Here is a 17,971-nt window from a genome sequence, read left to right as displayed (position 1 = left end):
GAGAGAAGTTGGATATTTTTCAGTCGAAATCTTACCGCAGCGGTCTCCAAAGCCTCTAGAATCCCCAGGAGGATCAGCTGGAGAAAGTTTGGTCAAGTGACTAGGAACAAACTCTCCGGTGCGCCAATTGGTAAGATTGGCATGACAGACGAACTGTAGTCAAAGGTCGGAGCTCTGGAAAATGCATTCGATACCGCCTTTAAAGTCTCGTGCCGTGTTAAGGACAGCAAGAAGACACTGCCACTGTGGTGGAATCCAGACCTCTTCAGCCTCAGGAAGTTGACCAGGGAAAGCTTTAACATTTGCCTGAAGAAGCACAAATCGGCCGTCAAGACCTGGTCTTGGTTGGGCTATTGTCAAAACATCGAAAACACCAACGAATCCGCGAGAATCAGTAAGATTTTGTCCAAATAACATAAGAGCCCATCCTTTCTTGAAAAGTCGGAAGGCTCTTGGACAGAATCTTCTGCTGAAACATTGGAGCTGCTGGTTCAAACGCACTTTCCCGACAGCGAGGAGGACTGTGAGTCAGAGCCTTGCTTGGAGGGTTTGCGGCTACCCCAGCTGTAGGAGACTACCAAATCGGTAATTAGCGAGAATAACATCCGATGGGCTATAAACAGATTCCCTGCATATAAATCTCCGGACCCAGATGACATAATGCCAATTATGCTACAGAAGCAGCAGGAAAGGGTTGTGCCGTGGCTTGTTGGGATTCATCAGAGCTGTATCTCTTTTGGATACGTACCACAGTCCTAGAGACGCGCACGAGTGGTTTTCATACCGAAAGCAAGCAGGCACGATCATAAGCCCGAGAAGGACTTTCGACCAATCAGCCTCACTTCTTTCGTGCTGAAGACCCTAGAGCGCATCCTGGACATCCACTTAAGGGCGATTATAGAGAGAATGCCCTTCTCTAAGTTCCAGCATGCCTACCCCAAATGAAAATCCGCAAAAACCGCTGTCCTGTCCTGTCGCATACAGTACAAGGGGTATACCCTAGCCGCCTTCTAGGATATTTAGGGAGATTTCAAAGACGTTAGTACCAACGCCATCAAGGAAGCCGTGACCAGTATTGGATTGGAAGGGTATCTCTTACGCATTAGATTATATCCATGCTAAGTACCAAGATAATCCAGTCGGATCTGGGAGGCAACCACTTGACCAGAGCTGTGAAAAGAGGCAGACCCCATGGTGGGGTCATCTCTCCGGTGCTCTGGTTAATAGTAATGGACGAAATTTTCCGGATTTTGGCAGCAGCGGGGTGAAGGTAGTGGCGAATGCCGACGACTTAGTGATATTAGTGTCAGGGATGTTTCCGTCCATGATGGAAGGAGCGTTGCGAAAGGTGTGCCTGTGGGGCGCAAAATGTAGACCCGGCATGAACCCAACCAAAACGGAACAGATACTATTCACCACCAATAGAAGGATACCTGAATTCCACCTACCACGGCTAAATGAACAAAGATTGGTTCTTTCCTCCAATGTAAAGTATCTGGGTGTAATCCTGGATCCAAAATTAAATTGAAGACTGAACTTAGATGCCTGCAAGAGAACCTTTGCAAAGAAATGGGGTCTCTTGCGTTATCACGTGCAGTGCCCGTCAGATTACGTGAGTCCAGATGCTGGGCAGCGAAGTTCTACGGCCACAGTAGACGAAGTACCTCGAGAAATCTGGGCATTGCCCACGGACTAAGTGTTGCTTGCTGCAAGCTGAATTTCACGAAAAAATTTTGCTGTCGACTTTCCACCCAGGGCAAAGTGGAAGACCGGCGGGCTGTTGCCAGGTAATGACACAATATTCTTTACCGATGGATCAAAGATAGTCTGTGGACTCGGCGTGGGGGTTTTCTCGAATACAAACACATCTGGGCCGTATGGTCTGCCAGCTTTCGCCAGTGTATTCGAAGCGGAAGTACTGGCGGTATTGGAAGTCTGTCGATGGTTGGAGCGAGATCCGAGTCCCAAGCGTCACATAGCCATTCTGAACGATAGCCATGCGGCCATTAAGGCCTTGTACTCAGCGACGACATCCTCTAGGCTAGTGGGGCAGTGTAGAGACGCGCTGAACCATCTGGGCGGTACGGTCAAAGTCATCTTCCTCTGGGTTCTCGGACATAGGAACATAGAGTGGAATGACCGGGCTGACGGATTGGCCAGGCGGGACTTTCCTCTGGCAGTCCTTCAGTGAATACAGTCGGGGTTTCGTTGTCGGCTGTCAGATGCTTACCACCTGTGCCAAGTCAAGGAGGATTTGGCCCGCTTAGAACATAGAACATAGGCTGCTCACGAGAGCTCCTGTGCCAGACGCTGGGCGAACCATTCTTTGGGGACCTCAAAGAGATTTCTGGCTGCAGGGTGGGAGAATGAATGTTATCGGTTGTGTCTGAAGATCCGAGCCGGCTGGACGCTACCTACCTGCTCTCATAATAGCAGTCACCGTCTTAGGAGTTTGTGGCATCAAAACGGCTAGTTGGGCTCCTCGGAGCGGCCACTGATACCTACCTAACTACCCCACTGTATTAAAAAGGTCCCGCCAGTAAAGAAGGCAGACTGCTTTTTGCATCTTTGGTCACAACCCAAAGGGGGCGTTCTAGGACCACACTGACTGTGTATCCATGAAAGTGGATCAACAAATTGAATCAATTTAAGGCTCTTATTGAGTAGGGGCGAACGTAATGGGTGTAATTTTTGCTACCAGAGCAAGGCTCGGAAGTGCAGCGTACATCTTTATAGGACAAGTTCCACTATTGCGTTGATAAGTGAAAGAGCTTATAATTTGTAAACATTTTGATGGTTTGTGAGAGAAGTTAACCGTACGCTTTTCACTATTGATGAGCTGAAGAAATGAAAGACGTGCCTACATGGCTACATGTCTTGTGGATGATTAGGCGGTATGGCATTAGGCGGAGTTTAGGTTAGCGCTCGACAACGTGAAAAGAGCCATGGGGGCAGGCAAGGGGGACAGACTGATGGAAACCTGATCGTATAAGCCCTGGTTTTCAGAACCCTTTTATCGGAGGTATGTACAGATGCATGAGGAGCTGTTGCTTGCTTACATGTCTCTTCAAAAATTTTCCAGGGGTGAGTTTTTGAGCTCATAACTTTAGCTTAGTTTGCATAAATTTTTGGTCAGGTTTCCATTGAAGGAACAGGCACCATATGCAGCTTGGTTGGAGGATCAACTATGAACTAATAAATTGAGAAAATATCCAGGAATTTTAAAGAATAACATTGCCGACTTTCTGCGGGCTTCCGACAGAATTAGGCATATTACTAAACCCCAGATAAAAGCATCCCTCTCATTTCCATTTAGTTTATTTTAGATGCTCCGTTGACACATTTTCGGCATCCAAATTTTCTCGAAGGGAATATTATAACTCAGACTAGGTCCATATCACACAAAATGTAAATCATGTAACAAATTTCAATTTGTGTTCTATGAAAAGGAGAGGCGCACACAAAAAAGAACCACCAGACTAACATTAACTTGGTCATTCCTCTTAGTTAGTCCAGCCTCAGCTTCCATATTTCTATTGTATAATATCTCATTTGGTCCAATGCAAGAAAGTATTTCCAGGCTGTCCTGTGAAGCGGACGAATACCATCGGTCATAAAACAGGCATCCAACAAAATGTAGTGAGCACATTGTCCGAAACGAAAACAATGTTTGATTGAGAACTTTAGACTTCACTCACCACTCCCTGTTTGGAATGATGGAGGTGATAGTCCGTTGTGGAAATTTATGGTTGGTCTCCATGGAAACTTTTTCGGCCTTTTACCTAGAAATGAAACTATAAAAACAGCTGTAAGGACTTTCATATGTATCCATCTTTTCCCACCCCCCAGTCGTTTTCCAACCCCCGAGTCGTTTCTCACCCCATTTAAGGGCCATTTGCCATCGTTCCTGAATGTTTAGTCAAGAGCTTTTGTGTGTGGCTTTGAAATTGAAAAGGCATTTTCCACTGGACACAATTTTCGTTTATGGTCAGTGGAGTTGTACTAATTAAATAGTCCTGGTAATGGCTTCCAGGGGTGTGGTGGGGATGATGATTAATAGTATCAAATCGTGTAAATAACATGCCCAAGGGAAGCAGGTGAATTGTAATAACGACAATTGAGCGACAACGTAATACATTGACCGTGGTCTTGTACTAGCCAATTGTTATGTCACTGCAAGTTGAAATGGTTCATTGGTCAGTCAGGGTTGTTGGTTTTAAGCGAGCATCGACTTTTGATTAGTAATGGTGACGTCTTTTAATGAGTTAATTAGTTAATTTGTAGGCCCAGTTCTCAAAGGTACTTTGATATAGGCTCAAAAACTAGCACAAGGTAGCTACTGAGGCATGCCTTGTCAGTTTCCAAAGACACATTTGGAGCCTATATTTTCTGTGGAAAGATTATACCGTGATCCTAGGGATTTCTTCGTTTGTTCCCAGAATGTTGTTGGAAAATATAGCACAGGTTTCCACAGATTTCGAAAATAATATATAGTTGTCATTACCCTCTAAAAAGGACATAGCACGTCAACAACGCCTATGCGCTAACCAGGCCTTCTTGAAATGTGACCTATTCAGTGCCACTTTTGCCTTCTAATTAATACGTTTACGGCATCTGACCAGTACTCCGAAGTAGTTTTCCGCTCGAGATTGCGTCGAGCCATTGTACCCCAATGGCATGGCAAAGGCAACTCCAAACGAATCTTTTTAGGTGGTGGCCACTTTTCGTATCTACTCCCATCTAGCCAGATCGGGAGATTGTTAACGTGAAACAACCTCAAATTGATATTAAGTTTGTGGTGTCTTCATTTCTAGATTTCCGATAAGATAGTGAATGCGGATCCCTCGCTGTTAATGACATTAAGTTCGGTCCCACCGTCTGCAGAAATAACGCTAACGAAATACACCAATTGGTTGATGCCTTCAATACTCTGCCCATTACGAATTCCTTTTCAGAAACAGAACTCTATGCAGTGGTGCATATGAACTCTAATACGAACGGTGACCTTTTCTGAGGAGAATATTTTGAAGGATAAAATGCACAAGGAAACCTATGGCGGCAAAATCAAGGTGCGGTTAGAGTGTAATTCGCACAGCTACTATTTAAGCCTTCCAGATCGACCATGTCTGCCTATTAAACCTTTCAACAGTGTCTTACCAAAGTATGTTCATTCCGTAGGCAAGTTTACTCGAGCGATAAAATGCAAGGACTTTTCCCCGAGGGAAAATGGAAAGAGTGGTGCCGGCGGCTGAGAAGCCCCCACCCGTCGATCGGGACTAGTGCAAGCAAGTTGGTCGTAGCAAGGAAGAGAGATATGGGCGGGGGGGAGGGGAAATATGCGTTGTTATATTTCCAGCAGAGTGTTACCTGATACATCGAGGTAGGCGTCTAAGTAAGCTCTGGTTTCAGGATCGCTTTGGGAGCCAATATTCTATCTAAACTAAGTCTTTACAACATGGGCCTCATTTGGTTTACTGAACTTGAAAAAGAATGCATGACTTATCATTAATCTGGCTTATCATAGCTCGTAAAGCGCGGTCTCAACCGTTTTCTGTATTGTTTGGCTTTTCTGAGTAGACAAGTTCCATTATATGATACAGGGACAACTTTCATCTATGTTGTCTGGGCTCGCTATTGTCGCTTTTAGGTTTCCATAAATTTGTCCCACGCAGTACCTCTAATTGTGGTTTTGATGGTGAGTATGGCCTTCTTCGACACTTATCAGGAACGTGGAGCAATATAAATACATTTTCTGACCGAGCATGAGCGGCTTAAAAGGGAACTTGGTTGGCGATATCCTTACAAACATCAGTGAGGGCAGTGATGGCGAACACCGGTCAGTATGTATGTAAAGGATAACGACCCCCCTTCATACGTTGTTATCATACTTCGGAAGTAATACGAAAAAAATTCGACGAGGAGCCAGGAGGACATTATAGCCTAACATAGGATCTTCCTTTTTTTTAAGGGTATGAGGAAGTCCTGAGTCCGCCATTTACCTGATGCTGGTCTGAATCAATTGGAAAGAAACTTTCTTGCTCGGTTTCTGGTCTATGGTCTGGGTTCTGGTCCTGGTTCTGGGCTAGAACTAAAAATTAATAAAAGATAGGCAACTTGTAGTTTTGTTAGGCTGTTCCAAAGCAAATGCAGGAGAAGCGCCTGATGAGTCGCCTCAGAGCTGCAGGAAACCGCATGTCGTCCATTTTTTAAAGGATCGTTATCGGAAAGCTAGAAGTTGATTTTCGAACAGCACTAAAAGGAAAGAAGCAGTTTGAATATTGCAAAACCTCCGTTAAGAACTGCTCATAGAGCTCAGAGGCACGCGACTATAGAAACTGGCATCCTAATCTATCAATCAATGGTCGAAAGCTGAAGCCGAATCGAGGAAAATCGAGGCAGACTACTATCGAAACAACAAAAGACCGACAACTTTCTCAAAAAATAAAACGAAAAAATGATCGCTCCTCCATAGAAGCATTTGAAGTGCGGGGCTTAAATCCGAGCACCAAAACCAAAATATTGGAATAAATATCTAAACAGCGGAGAGGTCAACTGAAAAGTCTGCCAATGATCATACAAAGAGAGGCCACAAACTAAAATCCAAGCTTTGCAGTAAACTAAAAATATTAAAAAAAAAACCCAGAAAGTGTCACTGACCAGCGAGTGCGGCCATGAGACGAAGCCCAGTATAGATTCGGAAAAAGTCGCCCCCAAACCAAAATGGCTCAATGAGTTCAAAATTGAAGCAGGAACAGGACAAAACATGAGGAATTTATTCCTTGGCCAACAAAAGTAGCTGGAAAATCCCATCATCATCAACGGCGTAACAACCGGTATCCGTTCTAGGCCTGCCTTAATAAGGAACTCCAGACATCCCGGTTATGCACCGAGGTCCACCAATTCAAAACCCTATCACAGCCGTAAAAACAGGGGTGTCGGTTCGAGCACACGGAAAACATACTTTAATAAAGCGAAGCATTCTCACCATGGTTGGAAGGACAAAGGTTGACTGGATAATACCAAGAATGCCCGGAACAATTAAGAAACTGCTATAAATGATTTGATTAAGATGATGGACAATAGTATTGCAAAGGACCATGGCAACAAGAGGAACGAATGGTGTCGCACAAATAAATGCTGTTCATGTTTCAGGCCAGGAATCAACCCAAAAGATCACTTACCTACTTAGGTCCGGTAAGTTTGAGATTAAAGGTCACTACAAGTCACACTTCATCAAAATTCTACAGAAAAGTGTTTACAGAACCACAAATGATTTTGGACTCATAGCACTGCCAGTTTTTTAGAAAAAAAAGCCAAAGTAGTAATCATCAGCGAAGGCTACTCCCTGCCCCGGTTAGTAGCGGTTGGTTCGATGGAGTCATCGTCCTTTTTTAAGGTTTTATGTAAAAGCAATCTTGTGTAGGAATCTTTTTGTGACCGAACCAAGCAGCTGCAATTTGAGGAACATGTACCATGTCCTGGCTCAAATTCATGAACTGCCAGTCCGCAAAAAAGGGGAACTTTATAAAACGGAAAGACCTCTGAAATAACATTCAAAATAATTCCGGGCCACTGGATAAAAGATCCGTACCCTAGCTTAGAAATAACGAAAAGAAAATGAATAATAGAGATAGTGAACACTCTCTTTTCGACACAAAACTTCAATTGAGGGCAACGGGGTGCCATCGATTACAAACACGGCAGCCGTTCACTGAAGAAGAGCTCCAAAAACCACTTGCTGACACGTTTTAAGATAACAAACTCTCAGGACCTGACGGAATCCTTTTGCCTTTGATAGCCATCAGAACCATATGATGATCAACGAATCTCCCGCTCCCACTTCCACGACCACTGGGCGGGCCCAAGGGGGTATCCTTGTCGAGGCTAAAGGACTTCGATGAACCAGCGGCAGCTTCGAAAAAGCGCCCGCGAAGCGTCAGATTTACCCGGTGACACCCATTGGCGGGATCACGGGGACGGTTTGCTTCGCTCAATCCGCGCGGTTTCAGTCGGGGGTGGAGTGATGTGGCGGCACATCGGAGGCGCGAACCTAGGCGCCAATATAATTTCGCCTCCGCGGCTGCATTTACCAGACTGACATGAGGCTGGGGTGACAAACGCCAAGATTGACATTTTGTCAACCGTCTAGATAAAAAGTCAGTGCACGTCCGCTGAGCGGTAAAAAACAAAGAAGGATACCACAAAGAACAAGCAGCGTTTTGGTGATCCAATGAAGTAACTACACTCGGAAGAACAAGCTTCAGGAGCAGATTGAAGTTCATAAACAACGGATCTGCTACCAATCAAGAAAGTACTTACAAAAAAATTAAGGGAGCAAAAAGAAATGACCTCCGAAATTACATTAATAATAATCCATAGGGTACCCGATAAAAGGTTGTTGTGAATAAGCTACAAGCACGACTATAAACCCACTTTCTTGACAGCAAAAAATTTGTCGAAATAGTTAATTCGCAAGACCTTAATTGAGGACCTCGAACTGATACCGAATGAAACTCTACAGCTGCTCATTCAAGCAAGAACTTTAAAAACTTGGAGGCACTCTTAAAGATAATTTAGCCCAACATCCTGACGTCTATCAGAAGGTAACTTCCTTAGGACTTCGAAAAGGCAAAAATCCACTCTCAAGGGAGAAGAAACTCCAGAAAGCACTGAGGCCTCTTTACCTGATAGATATGACAGGAAAGTTCCTAGAAAAGCTAATCTAACCCCGTTTTCAAGCAGCAATCGACGGTGATAGAGGTCCCCTGCTGAGACGATATGGTTTCAGGACAAGAAGATCGACTCTAGGGGCGGTGTTACATCGGTTTTATTCCATGAAGCACCTGTAATTCATGAAGAAGGTGATCATAAATTTCGCGAGCAGGGTCGGCCAAGAATCGATCTTAAATCCAGCCGTCTGGAAGGCCAATTGCGACGAAGTATTTAAATTAAAAAACCTGGATGATATACAGCAGTTATGACCACTTGCCACACAGAATAGGCTCAGTGAAAATTGCATCAAGTAAACCTTCCGAGAAGAGTATGGTCTAAAGTTTCCGGCTAAAAAACTGAACAAATCAAGTAAAACTCAGCGTAAAGACGGCAAACGGATACGACAAATAGGAACGACAACTAGCCAAGAAACCACTACCTTTAGCAGATTGACGGTTACCATGGATGGCCCACCCAATATGAAACAGGTCTTCTTTGTTAGGATCCTTGTACCCCCAAATTGAACAAATGGAAAGGCTGGAATTTTTGTGAGGTAAATTTGGGTGCTGCATGCTGTCTGCTAATGGGTATAGCCTAAAGTACAAACGTGTGTTTCGACCAAAACGGGAAACAGATAACATTTCTTTCTATTTAGGAAAGGGCTCATTTCTTTCTAAGTTGAGAAGTTATGATGACAGGCCGAAATAGAAGAGGGTTGGAAGCCTGAGAATCCACCCTCAAATAAAGAGCAAGTGCTCGAGAAGTAACTTAATTCCCAATACAGAGTGGAGCTGGTTTGGTCTGTAATCATAACTAAAGTGTCGATACGCCAAAGTACTTCACCTGTCACTCCTGCAAGGAAACTTTGAGAAGGCTAAAAATAATTGCTAACCAAACAGTTCAATTTCATTCTTGACATTAAACCGATAGAGTCAACGGAAGCAGTATTGTCAGCGCTGTACTTGCTCGCTATCACTGTCCTGATTTGAGCCAGATACTTGTTCACAACTGAGTTGGATGATATCTGACATACTAGAATCGTAAGTTCAAGCCCCACATTGGGCGCCGTTGAGGGAATCACACACTGAATAACAGAATAATCAAAATATTAGACCAATGATCCATACTCATGCTAGAGAATGCGGTTCAGGGAAATTGCTGTAACTTAAATTCTCTATAAAGGGCTACCTTCGTCTGACAAAGATTTTATCGTGATACAGGAAAAGTTTACGGCTGACATTTCTAATTGGACTAGGTGTGCGTCAAAAGGATGTGGAGTTGTCCTTAGTACAGCTTATCAAAGCAAAATTATTTACATTTGTGTCATTTTTCGCCTCCTGAAATGCTTGTGAAAATATGGGTAATAATGGCGCACATTTCCCACTTTGTCACTGCCTTGCATCCTAGTCCTTGATTTTGACATTTACTCAGAACGATTATTATTTTGTCATTGCATTAATATGATAACCGAGTCATACTATCCCTCAGAATACGCCAGTATATTTCAAGCGGAGGTACTGACGGTAGTGGACCCCGGTCGATGACTAAGGCATGATCCGAATCCCCCAACCTAACTCAGTCATTTTGGCCGGTAGCGAAGCCACCATTAATTATTCTTATTATTCTGTTAAGGGAAAGTCGCACCGCGTCCTTGAAGAACTATTGTGCCCCTTTTACTGGTTATAGTGTACCTATTGATCATAGTATCTCAAGCAGGCCTGTAACCGTTAGGAACTTTAGTATGTTCCCCACTTCCAGAAGTTTCAGCTTTGCATCTGGTATTAAGTGTTCTCCCAGATGTATCGACCTACTTTGCACAAGTGCCGGACACTGTCCCAGGACGTGCATAGAGGTTTCGTCCTCCTCCTCACAGAACCTGCAGGCAGTGTCCGTAGATATCCCTAGCTTCCCTAGGTGGTAGTTCAGCCGACAATGACCAGTAAGAATTCCCACTATGATTCGGAGGTTCTTCTTGGTGAGGTTTAAGCAATCCTCTGTGCGCATGGGTTCGTATCCCCCAATAAGCACCCTGGACTGCTCCATCCCTGGTAGGCCCGCCCAATATAGTTCCCTCAACCGTTTCTCTTCGTTTCTTAGATTCATAGCCATGAAACCGTTTCCGATTCCACAGAAGGGTTCTGGCGCGTGTAAAGGCATCCCTGCCCCCTTCTTGGCTGCCTTCCGCTGCCTCGTTGCCTTCCAACCCAGCATGGTCTGGAACCCAAAGTATCCAGACCTTGTTGGACGAGCCGAGTGTATTCAGTCTCTCAAGACATTTCCATACCAGTTTAGAGTTTACCTGGTTGAACCTAAGTGCCTTCATCGCTGCTTGGCTATCGGCGAGGATAGCTATGTTCTGCCCCCTGTAGTTCCTTTGCAGATTAAAGGAGGCACATTTGTCTATGGCGTAAATTTCCGCCTGGAATATGCTAATGTACCTGCCCATTGGTCCAAATACATTTTCCTTGGGCCAATGACACCGGCACCCGTTCCCTCTGCTGTGAGGGATCCGTCAGCGTACCAAGTAATCAGTTGCTGGTTGAAGCCGTATGTCGCAGCCACGCTCTCCCAGTTTGCCTTGTTACTCCAACGTATTTCAAACTTCTTATCGAAGTGAAACCTCGTTGTCATGTTGTTCCTCGGTATCAGTAATTCGGGATACCGCCTAGAAAGAATATCAATCTTCCTTCGATTTAGGCAGCTCCCCGCCTCACTCATACTACCGGCCATCCTGAATATTGATCTCCTTGCCTGCATCTGTATGTGCAGATGGAGGGGGGTTAATCCCAGAAGGACCTCCAGGGATGCCGTTGGGCATGTCCTCATTGTCCCACTGATACACACGCAAGCCAGCCTTTGGAGCTTATGTAATTTCCTGGCTTGTGTGCTGAGTTGGGTTTTTCCACCCAGATTACCGTTCCATAGGTAATCATTGGCCTTACTATTGCAGTATATATCCAAAGTAGTATCTTCGGGCTGCAACCCCATTTTTTTCTTCCTATGGATCTGCAAGTCATTAGAGCCCTCATGGCTTTCCGACAAGTGTTCCCGACATGTGTCTTCCAGAGTAATTTTATGTTTAGCGTGATTCCCAAATATTTGACCTCTGTTTCTCGTTTCACCTCCATATCATGTAATGTTATGGCTTTCAGGTGATCCAGCTTACGCCTTCTTGTGAATGATACTATGGTGGCTTTGGTTGGGTTGATCCGCACTCCCACCTTCCTGCACCAGGCACTAGTAACCCTTAATCCAGTTTGGATTCTATCACATAGGGTATCTTCATATTTGCCCCTACAGATTAGAACAATGTCGTCCGCGTAGCCCTGGACTTGTATTCCAGTATTAGTTAACACGTCCAGGAGTTCATCCACTACCATACTCTACATTAGCGGCGATAGTACTCCACCTTGTGGACAGCCTTGAGTGGTGTTCATGATAATAGAATTTGTACCTGTTTGTACCTCTATTTGTCTGCTTTCTAGCGTTTTGCCCATACAGAGTGCCAGGGTGTTTCCCACTCCTTTGCGGCTCAGTATCTCTGTGTGCGATGTGTTGTCGAACGCTCCTTCAATATCCAAAAACGCGCACAGTGCAATTTCTTTTGTTTCTATGGCGTCCCGTAGTACCTCTGTCAGCCGTCCTGCCCGGTAAGCGTGTTGACAGTGATGTAGGGGATTGTGCTTTAGAACGTTAGTTCTAATATAGTTGTCTATGATCTTCTCCACCGTTTTGAGTACGAACGATGTTAGGCAGATTGGTCTGAAAAATTTAGGGTGAAAAGGATCCTTTTTACCCGCTTTCGGAATAAAGACCACTTTTGCCCATCTCCATGCCCTTGGTATGTAACCCAGTGCTATGCTCTCCCTTACCACCCTCAGAAGAAACTCTAAGATAATTCCTAGGCCTCTCTGGATAAGTGCTGGGAAAATGCCATCTACTCCGGCAGATTTCATTGGTTTGAAAGTTCCCACTGCCCATCTTAGCCTAGCTTCTGAGCATACCTCTTTTGCTAGTTTCCAGCTCTCCTTCCTTCCCCTTTTATTCATTGTTGGGGTGTCAGGCAGATTGTTGTCGCCTGCCGCCGAGGGGTAAGACCCCGGGAAATGAGTTCTGAGGAGCAGGTGTACCCTGTGCTCCTCATTCTCGGTGAATGTCCCATCTTCCTTTTTCAAGCAGACAGAGGATATTCCCCCGTCTTTGGCTACAGCCTTGTATTCTCGCCTCTATGTAATGACCCTAGATGGCCATCATGTGTTTCACCTTTTCAAGACGAACGAACGAGGATGCTGACGGATAAAAACACATCTGAGAACGGAAACGTGCCAATACCGAGCGACTTAAAAGAGATTCAACTTGGGTGGGGATATTCTGGTGAACATCACTGAAGGCAGTGATGACAAACACCGGTTAGCATGTATGTAAAGAATAACGACCCCCTTCATACGTTGTCATCATACTTCAGAAGGAATTCGAAAAAATTTCGACGGCTGTTCAGATAGGCCAGGAGGTCGCTATAGCTTAACATAGTATCTTTATTTTTTTAAGGATATGAGAGAGTTTTGAGTCCGCCACCCACTTGATGATGGCCTGAACCAATTGTAAAGAAACGTTCTTTCTCGCTTTCTGGTTTACAGACCCCTCTGTTCTGGGCCAGAACTAAGAATTTAGAAAAAAATAGACAACGTCCGGCTTTGTTACGCTGCTCCCAGACAGAGGCAGGAGCAGCGCCCGATGAGTCGCCTCTAAATTGGAGGAAATCGCAGGTGGTCTATTTTGTTAAAGGATCTTTGCCAGACAGCTAGAAATTACATGAGTTTCGAACAGCACTAAAAAGAAAGAAACAGGGGGGTTGGGTTTGAGAACTCGATTGACCGTTGCCAGTGATGGCGACTGTGACGTGCTCGATCTCCAATAATAATAATAATCGTTGGCGCAACAATCCATATTGGATCAGGGCCTTGAAGTGTGTTAGAGCACTTCATTCAAGACCGTAACGGTACACTACAGTATATTGTAGGAGGCAATGTGGTCAGCATTGCGCTCGCCCGAGATTATTACCCTGATTTGACTCAGGTACTCATTCACAGCTGAGTCGACTGGTATCCGACGTCAAGTCACGATACAAATCCCACTGCCACCAGCGAGATTTGAACCGCGGCCTTCTGTATGACAACCCAGTGCTCTAAACACTGAGCTATCCGGGCAAATCGGAACGAAATCCCGGGAAGTTCAACGGCATTTTCGATTACGCTCGTCAGGAAAGCGGAGGATACTAGAATGAAGCCGGTGGACTTGATGGCCTCTCGCAGGGGTTGAAGACTCAATTGACCGCAGTCAACGCTGGCGGCATGACGGGTTCGATCTTCAAGACCAAGCAAAATTCCGCGAGGTTCAATATATTATGCGCCGTGACCAAAATGGAATTTGCTATTGCGCTTGACAGGAAAGCAGGAAATGCTGGAGTAAAGCCCACTGGCTTGATGCCTTCCTGCAAAACTACTCATCGCTGCACCTAAAGTTTTTGCAGATCCACTACTTCCATTGATAGGGAAAACTTGGGAATCCAAGACCTTTTGCCAGAGAGTGGAAGAATCGGAATCGGAATCGGGATAATCGTTAAGATTCCAAAAAAGGGCACCCAGTCTAAGACAATTGGAGGGAATCTGCACGCTTTATTTCGCTGAGTTGCCTTGGCACCATCACGAATATTAGCGTCAAAACAATCACTTTAATAAGATAGGAAAAATTGATGGACTAATCTGTACCTCCTGTAGAGAGGAGGAGAAGGAGAATAACCCATAGCGGACATTTTCTATTTGCCTAGAATAGTTAGCAGAGGCGTCCGAAACCAACCTTCACTGAAGGCTAAAAATTTCGTACCCATTATGCTGACATCTAAAGAAAATTGAAAATTGTTCGGCATAAATTCAGAATCTACATTATAGCAAGAAAAGAAAGGTTTAGATGAGGCATAAGACGGGACTTACTCTGAAGTGAATAAGTCCCCGATGCAGGGAGGAGTAGTTTTAGGCTATAGTCGTGACTGAAGTTCAACACTGACAATCTTGTATTGGTACCTAGAACACTTCACCTGCCGCACCTGTAAAAAACCTTTTGAGAAGGAAGGACATTTTAGGTAACTCAGATACTTGACTAAGTTGATTGATATCTGACATTCAGCTAGGATACAAATCGTCCCTATCCTAAATGACAACTGGGTAGCCCAAGACTGGAGGGTGCAACTTTTAATATCAAAATAGTAGCTTCGAACCTCACACATTGATTAACAGAATGACCAAAAGATAAATCCATCAACCCAGACATAAGTCTTAGGCAAAGTATTTCAGGGCAAATGTTATGACTTAAATTCGATATAAAGTGCTACCTTCGCCTGTCAAGCATTTTATTGTGATAAAGAAAAGGTCTACAGATGAAATTCCGAATCGGACAAGGTATGGGTCAAAAGGACCTACTAGATATCCTTAATTCCGTTTATTGGAGCAAAGTGAGTCATATTTCTTTGCGTCCCGAACTTTCATAAGGCATATGGGTAATAATAGTGCACATTTCGTAATGACTAAATGGGATTGAAGATGATCAAAGGATCATCCTGAGACGACCTGGAGGGAAGAGTTACCCCAAATACCTAAAAAAGTGACTAAATTGACCGTGAAGGTCTGTCCGTAAATTTTGAAGCTCCGTTGAAGTGTTCCGTCGACACTTGTTTGCACACCTCTGTATTAACCAGACTCGGGAATGTGGGAGGCGGGGCCCTTCGAACACTTCGGTCCCCTCAGTGAGTGCCGCAATCCAAAGGGAGGATCCACGACGGATCACATTCTCGTCATAGAGAATTAGATAACAAGAACAAACAAAAGGGATCGCGAGAATTCAATCTTCGTCATTTGGAGTCAGAAAATAAAGAGAGGATGAATATTTGAGGACGGACCGGCACAGCAAGAAGCCGACTACCTCCGTATTCCATCAAGAATTCATCTCACCCGTCACTTTATCCCTACGAAAAAGCAAAGAGACGGCAATACCTTTCGGCAGGCCCGTAGAGCCAGAGACTTCTGGAATCATCTATGAGAAGTAGAGTCTCCAAGACAAACACAACAAACAACTAGCAAATGGGGCACGAGACTCTACTTTACAAGGTGGGAAGGAAAATTGAGACTTAGAAACACTTGTTTCTGGGGGAAAACATGTGAAACCTAAAACTAGAAAGATGAAGTCAGGTGTGCGTGGAACCTAGAAGGGAATAATCTTGAGAATCTATTGATCTCAAACGGTAATTGTGAGCCGGAATAGGCTGATCCACTGATTCAAGTTCTTAGGACCTGGGAAATATCGATACCCACGTTGGGCGCCATTTATAATAACTAAATGGGATCGAAGTGTTCAACGGACCTCCTCCCTCCCCACATTCTCGAACCTGGCTAGGACAGAGGTGTGGAAGTACGTATCCACGGAACATTAGCCATTCATGGTCAATTTAGCCATTTTTAAGGTATTTGGGGTAAGTCGTCCCTGGCCACTCAGGACACACGTATATTATAATCGAGTCATATTATCGTTCAGAATACGCCAGTGTGTTCCAAGCGGAGACACTGACGATACTAAACGCTTGCCAATTGGGAAGGCAAGGTCCTCAAACACAACTCAGTCATTTCGGCCGGTAGCCAAGCCACCATTTAGGCCTTCTACTCAACGATGAAAAGTGAAAAGACACATTTAGTAGTCCTGGAGACACGTTTTGAGAACCCAGTTAGGCGAACATAGATGGACTTCATCTTTATTTGCCTTGGTGGTCTCAATCTACACCCGCTGGCGACTACGATAGGTGGAATCTACTACCACTGCTTGACAGTCACAGACTCCATATGATGACGACTTACCATCCGCGTTAAATCGAGAAGGATTTGGCTCTCCTACAAGAAAATACGGTCACCTTAGCTTCTGGGCTAGAGGCTCAAAAACACATACAGTACTATGGTGGCTTTTATAGGGTATTGGTGTCTAGGACCCCATGCCGCTTAGCTCGGCATACCCTAGAATTCTCATTGCTAAAGACGCTTCTCTAGAGCCTGGTTGCCGACACAAGGTGAACCATTCTTTAGGGGACCACAAAGTGGTCTCTGGCTGCAGGGTGTTGGTATCTTTCATGACCGGTACGGGCTCAGATCCTCAGAGCAGACTAGATTCTGTTCCTTTTGTCCTTACCACAGCAAATATGGTCCTAGGAGTTTCCAGCATGGACACGATACGTCAGAGTGCTATTTGGAGTTCTGGAAGCGGGGGGAAACCAATAGATTTCTGGGACGTATTTGGCCTATTTTGAACATATTCCCCACGGAAAACGTGGAAGAAGCCATGTCCTGAAATTCAGGCCTAAAATTTCGCGATGAGTCAAATTTTATCCCTAATTGGTCAAGCATCCTGTCGAACGTAATATAAAGGCCATAGATTACATATTCCTTTTATAGCTAGGTTAACATCGTGATGTTATAGACCAGATCTGCTTACTGTAAAAATTCTAAAAGGATCCTCGAATTAGATTACTACAATATATGGTCACCCTAAAATCAACTTCATTACCATTTACATTTTGAATTGTCCAAAATACAAAGGATTTAAATCAGAAATGGCGGCGACGCTGTCGAGACATCGAAGCAAGGAAAGCAATGACCTCAGGATAATGACATACCAATATGAGTGGAATGTGGTCCAATTGTAGTTGCCAATTGACATTACTGTGACTGTAAATCAAGGACTTACCGGACTATAGTTCAATGGGGCCCGACTGACGGCAATCGCTGGAAATCCCGATGGTTGGGGGCTCGCTGCTTGTACATAGCCGACACTGTCTGCTCCGCTTGAATTGTACATGTCAATTGTTGGTCCAGGTGAATTTGTTGATGGGAATCCTGGCCGTGTTGTTGTTGTATGCGGAGATGCTGGCGGTCCGAATCCTTGAGCTGCTGCCGCTGCCGCTTGATAGTTGTTCATAACTATAAAGAGATTTTAGTCCATTTTAAGTTAGTGGGACTAATATAAGGGGATTTTTGGAGAGGCTTTCGGAAACATCCTGAAGGATCTGCAGGACATACTAAAATTAACAAATTTTCATGCCTTACCTGATAACGCTTGTGTCAAAAGTGGTGTGTTGTTGTTGGGCGTAAGTTGTCCATTTGTTAAGTCCACTGAAAGCAAATTAAAAGTAGAACATAATTAGAAAAATTATCCTGGATCTACT

General features: G+C 44.5%; 1 protein-coding gene across 1 annotated transcript in view; it reads right to left on the bottom strand.

Moving 5' to 3' along the window:
- The window catches only part of LOC119647856 (RNA-binding protein Musashi homolog Rbp6), a 1,519,969-nt gene that overhangs the window by 27,973 nt on the left and 1,474,025 nt on the right, over positions 1 to 17,971 (bottom strand). Inside the window, exons 11-12 of the mRNA XM_038049124.1 lie at positions 17,853 to 17,918; positions 17,494 to 17,726 (exon numbers count right to left, since the gene is read on the bottom strand). Coding sequence (XP_037905052.1) covers positions 17,494 to 17,726; positions 17,853 to 17,918 — 299 coding nt within the window. The remainder of the gene's footprint in view (positions 1 to 17,493; positions 17,727 to 17,852; positions 17,919 to 17,971) is intronic.

The sequence above is a fragment of the Hermetia illucens genome, chromosome 2 (assembly GCF_905115235.1).
Source record: "Hermetia illucens chromosome 2, iHerIll2.2.curated.20191125, whole genome shotgun sequence".
Classification (NCBI taxonomy): Eukaryota; Metazoa; Arthropoda; class Insecta; order Diptera; family Stratiomyidae; genus Hermetia; species Hermetia illucens.
The sequence above is the reverse complement of the archived record's forward strand: the minus strand, read 5'-3'. Positions and strand labels throughout refer to the sequence as shown.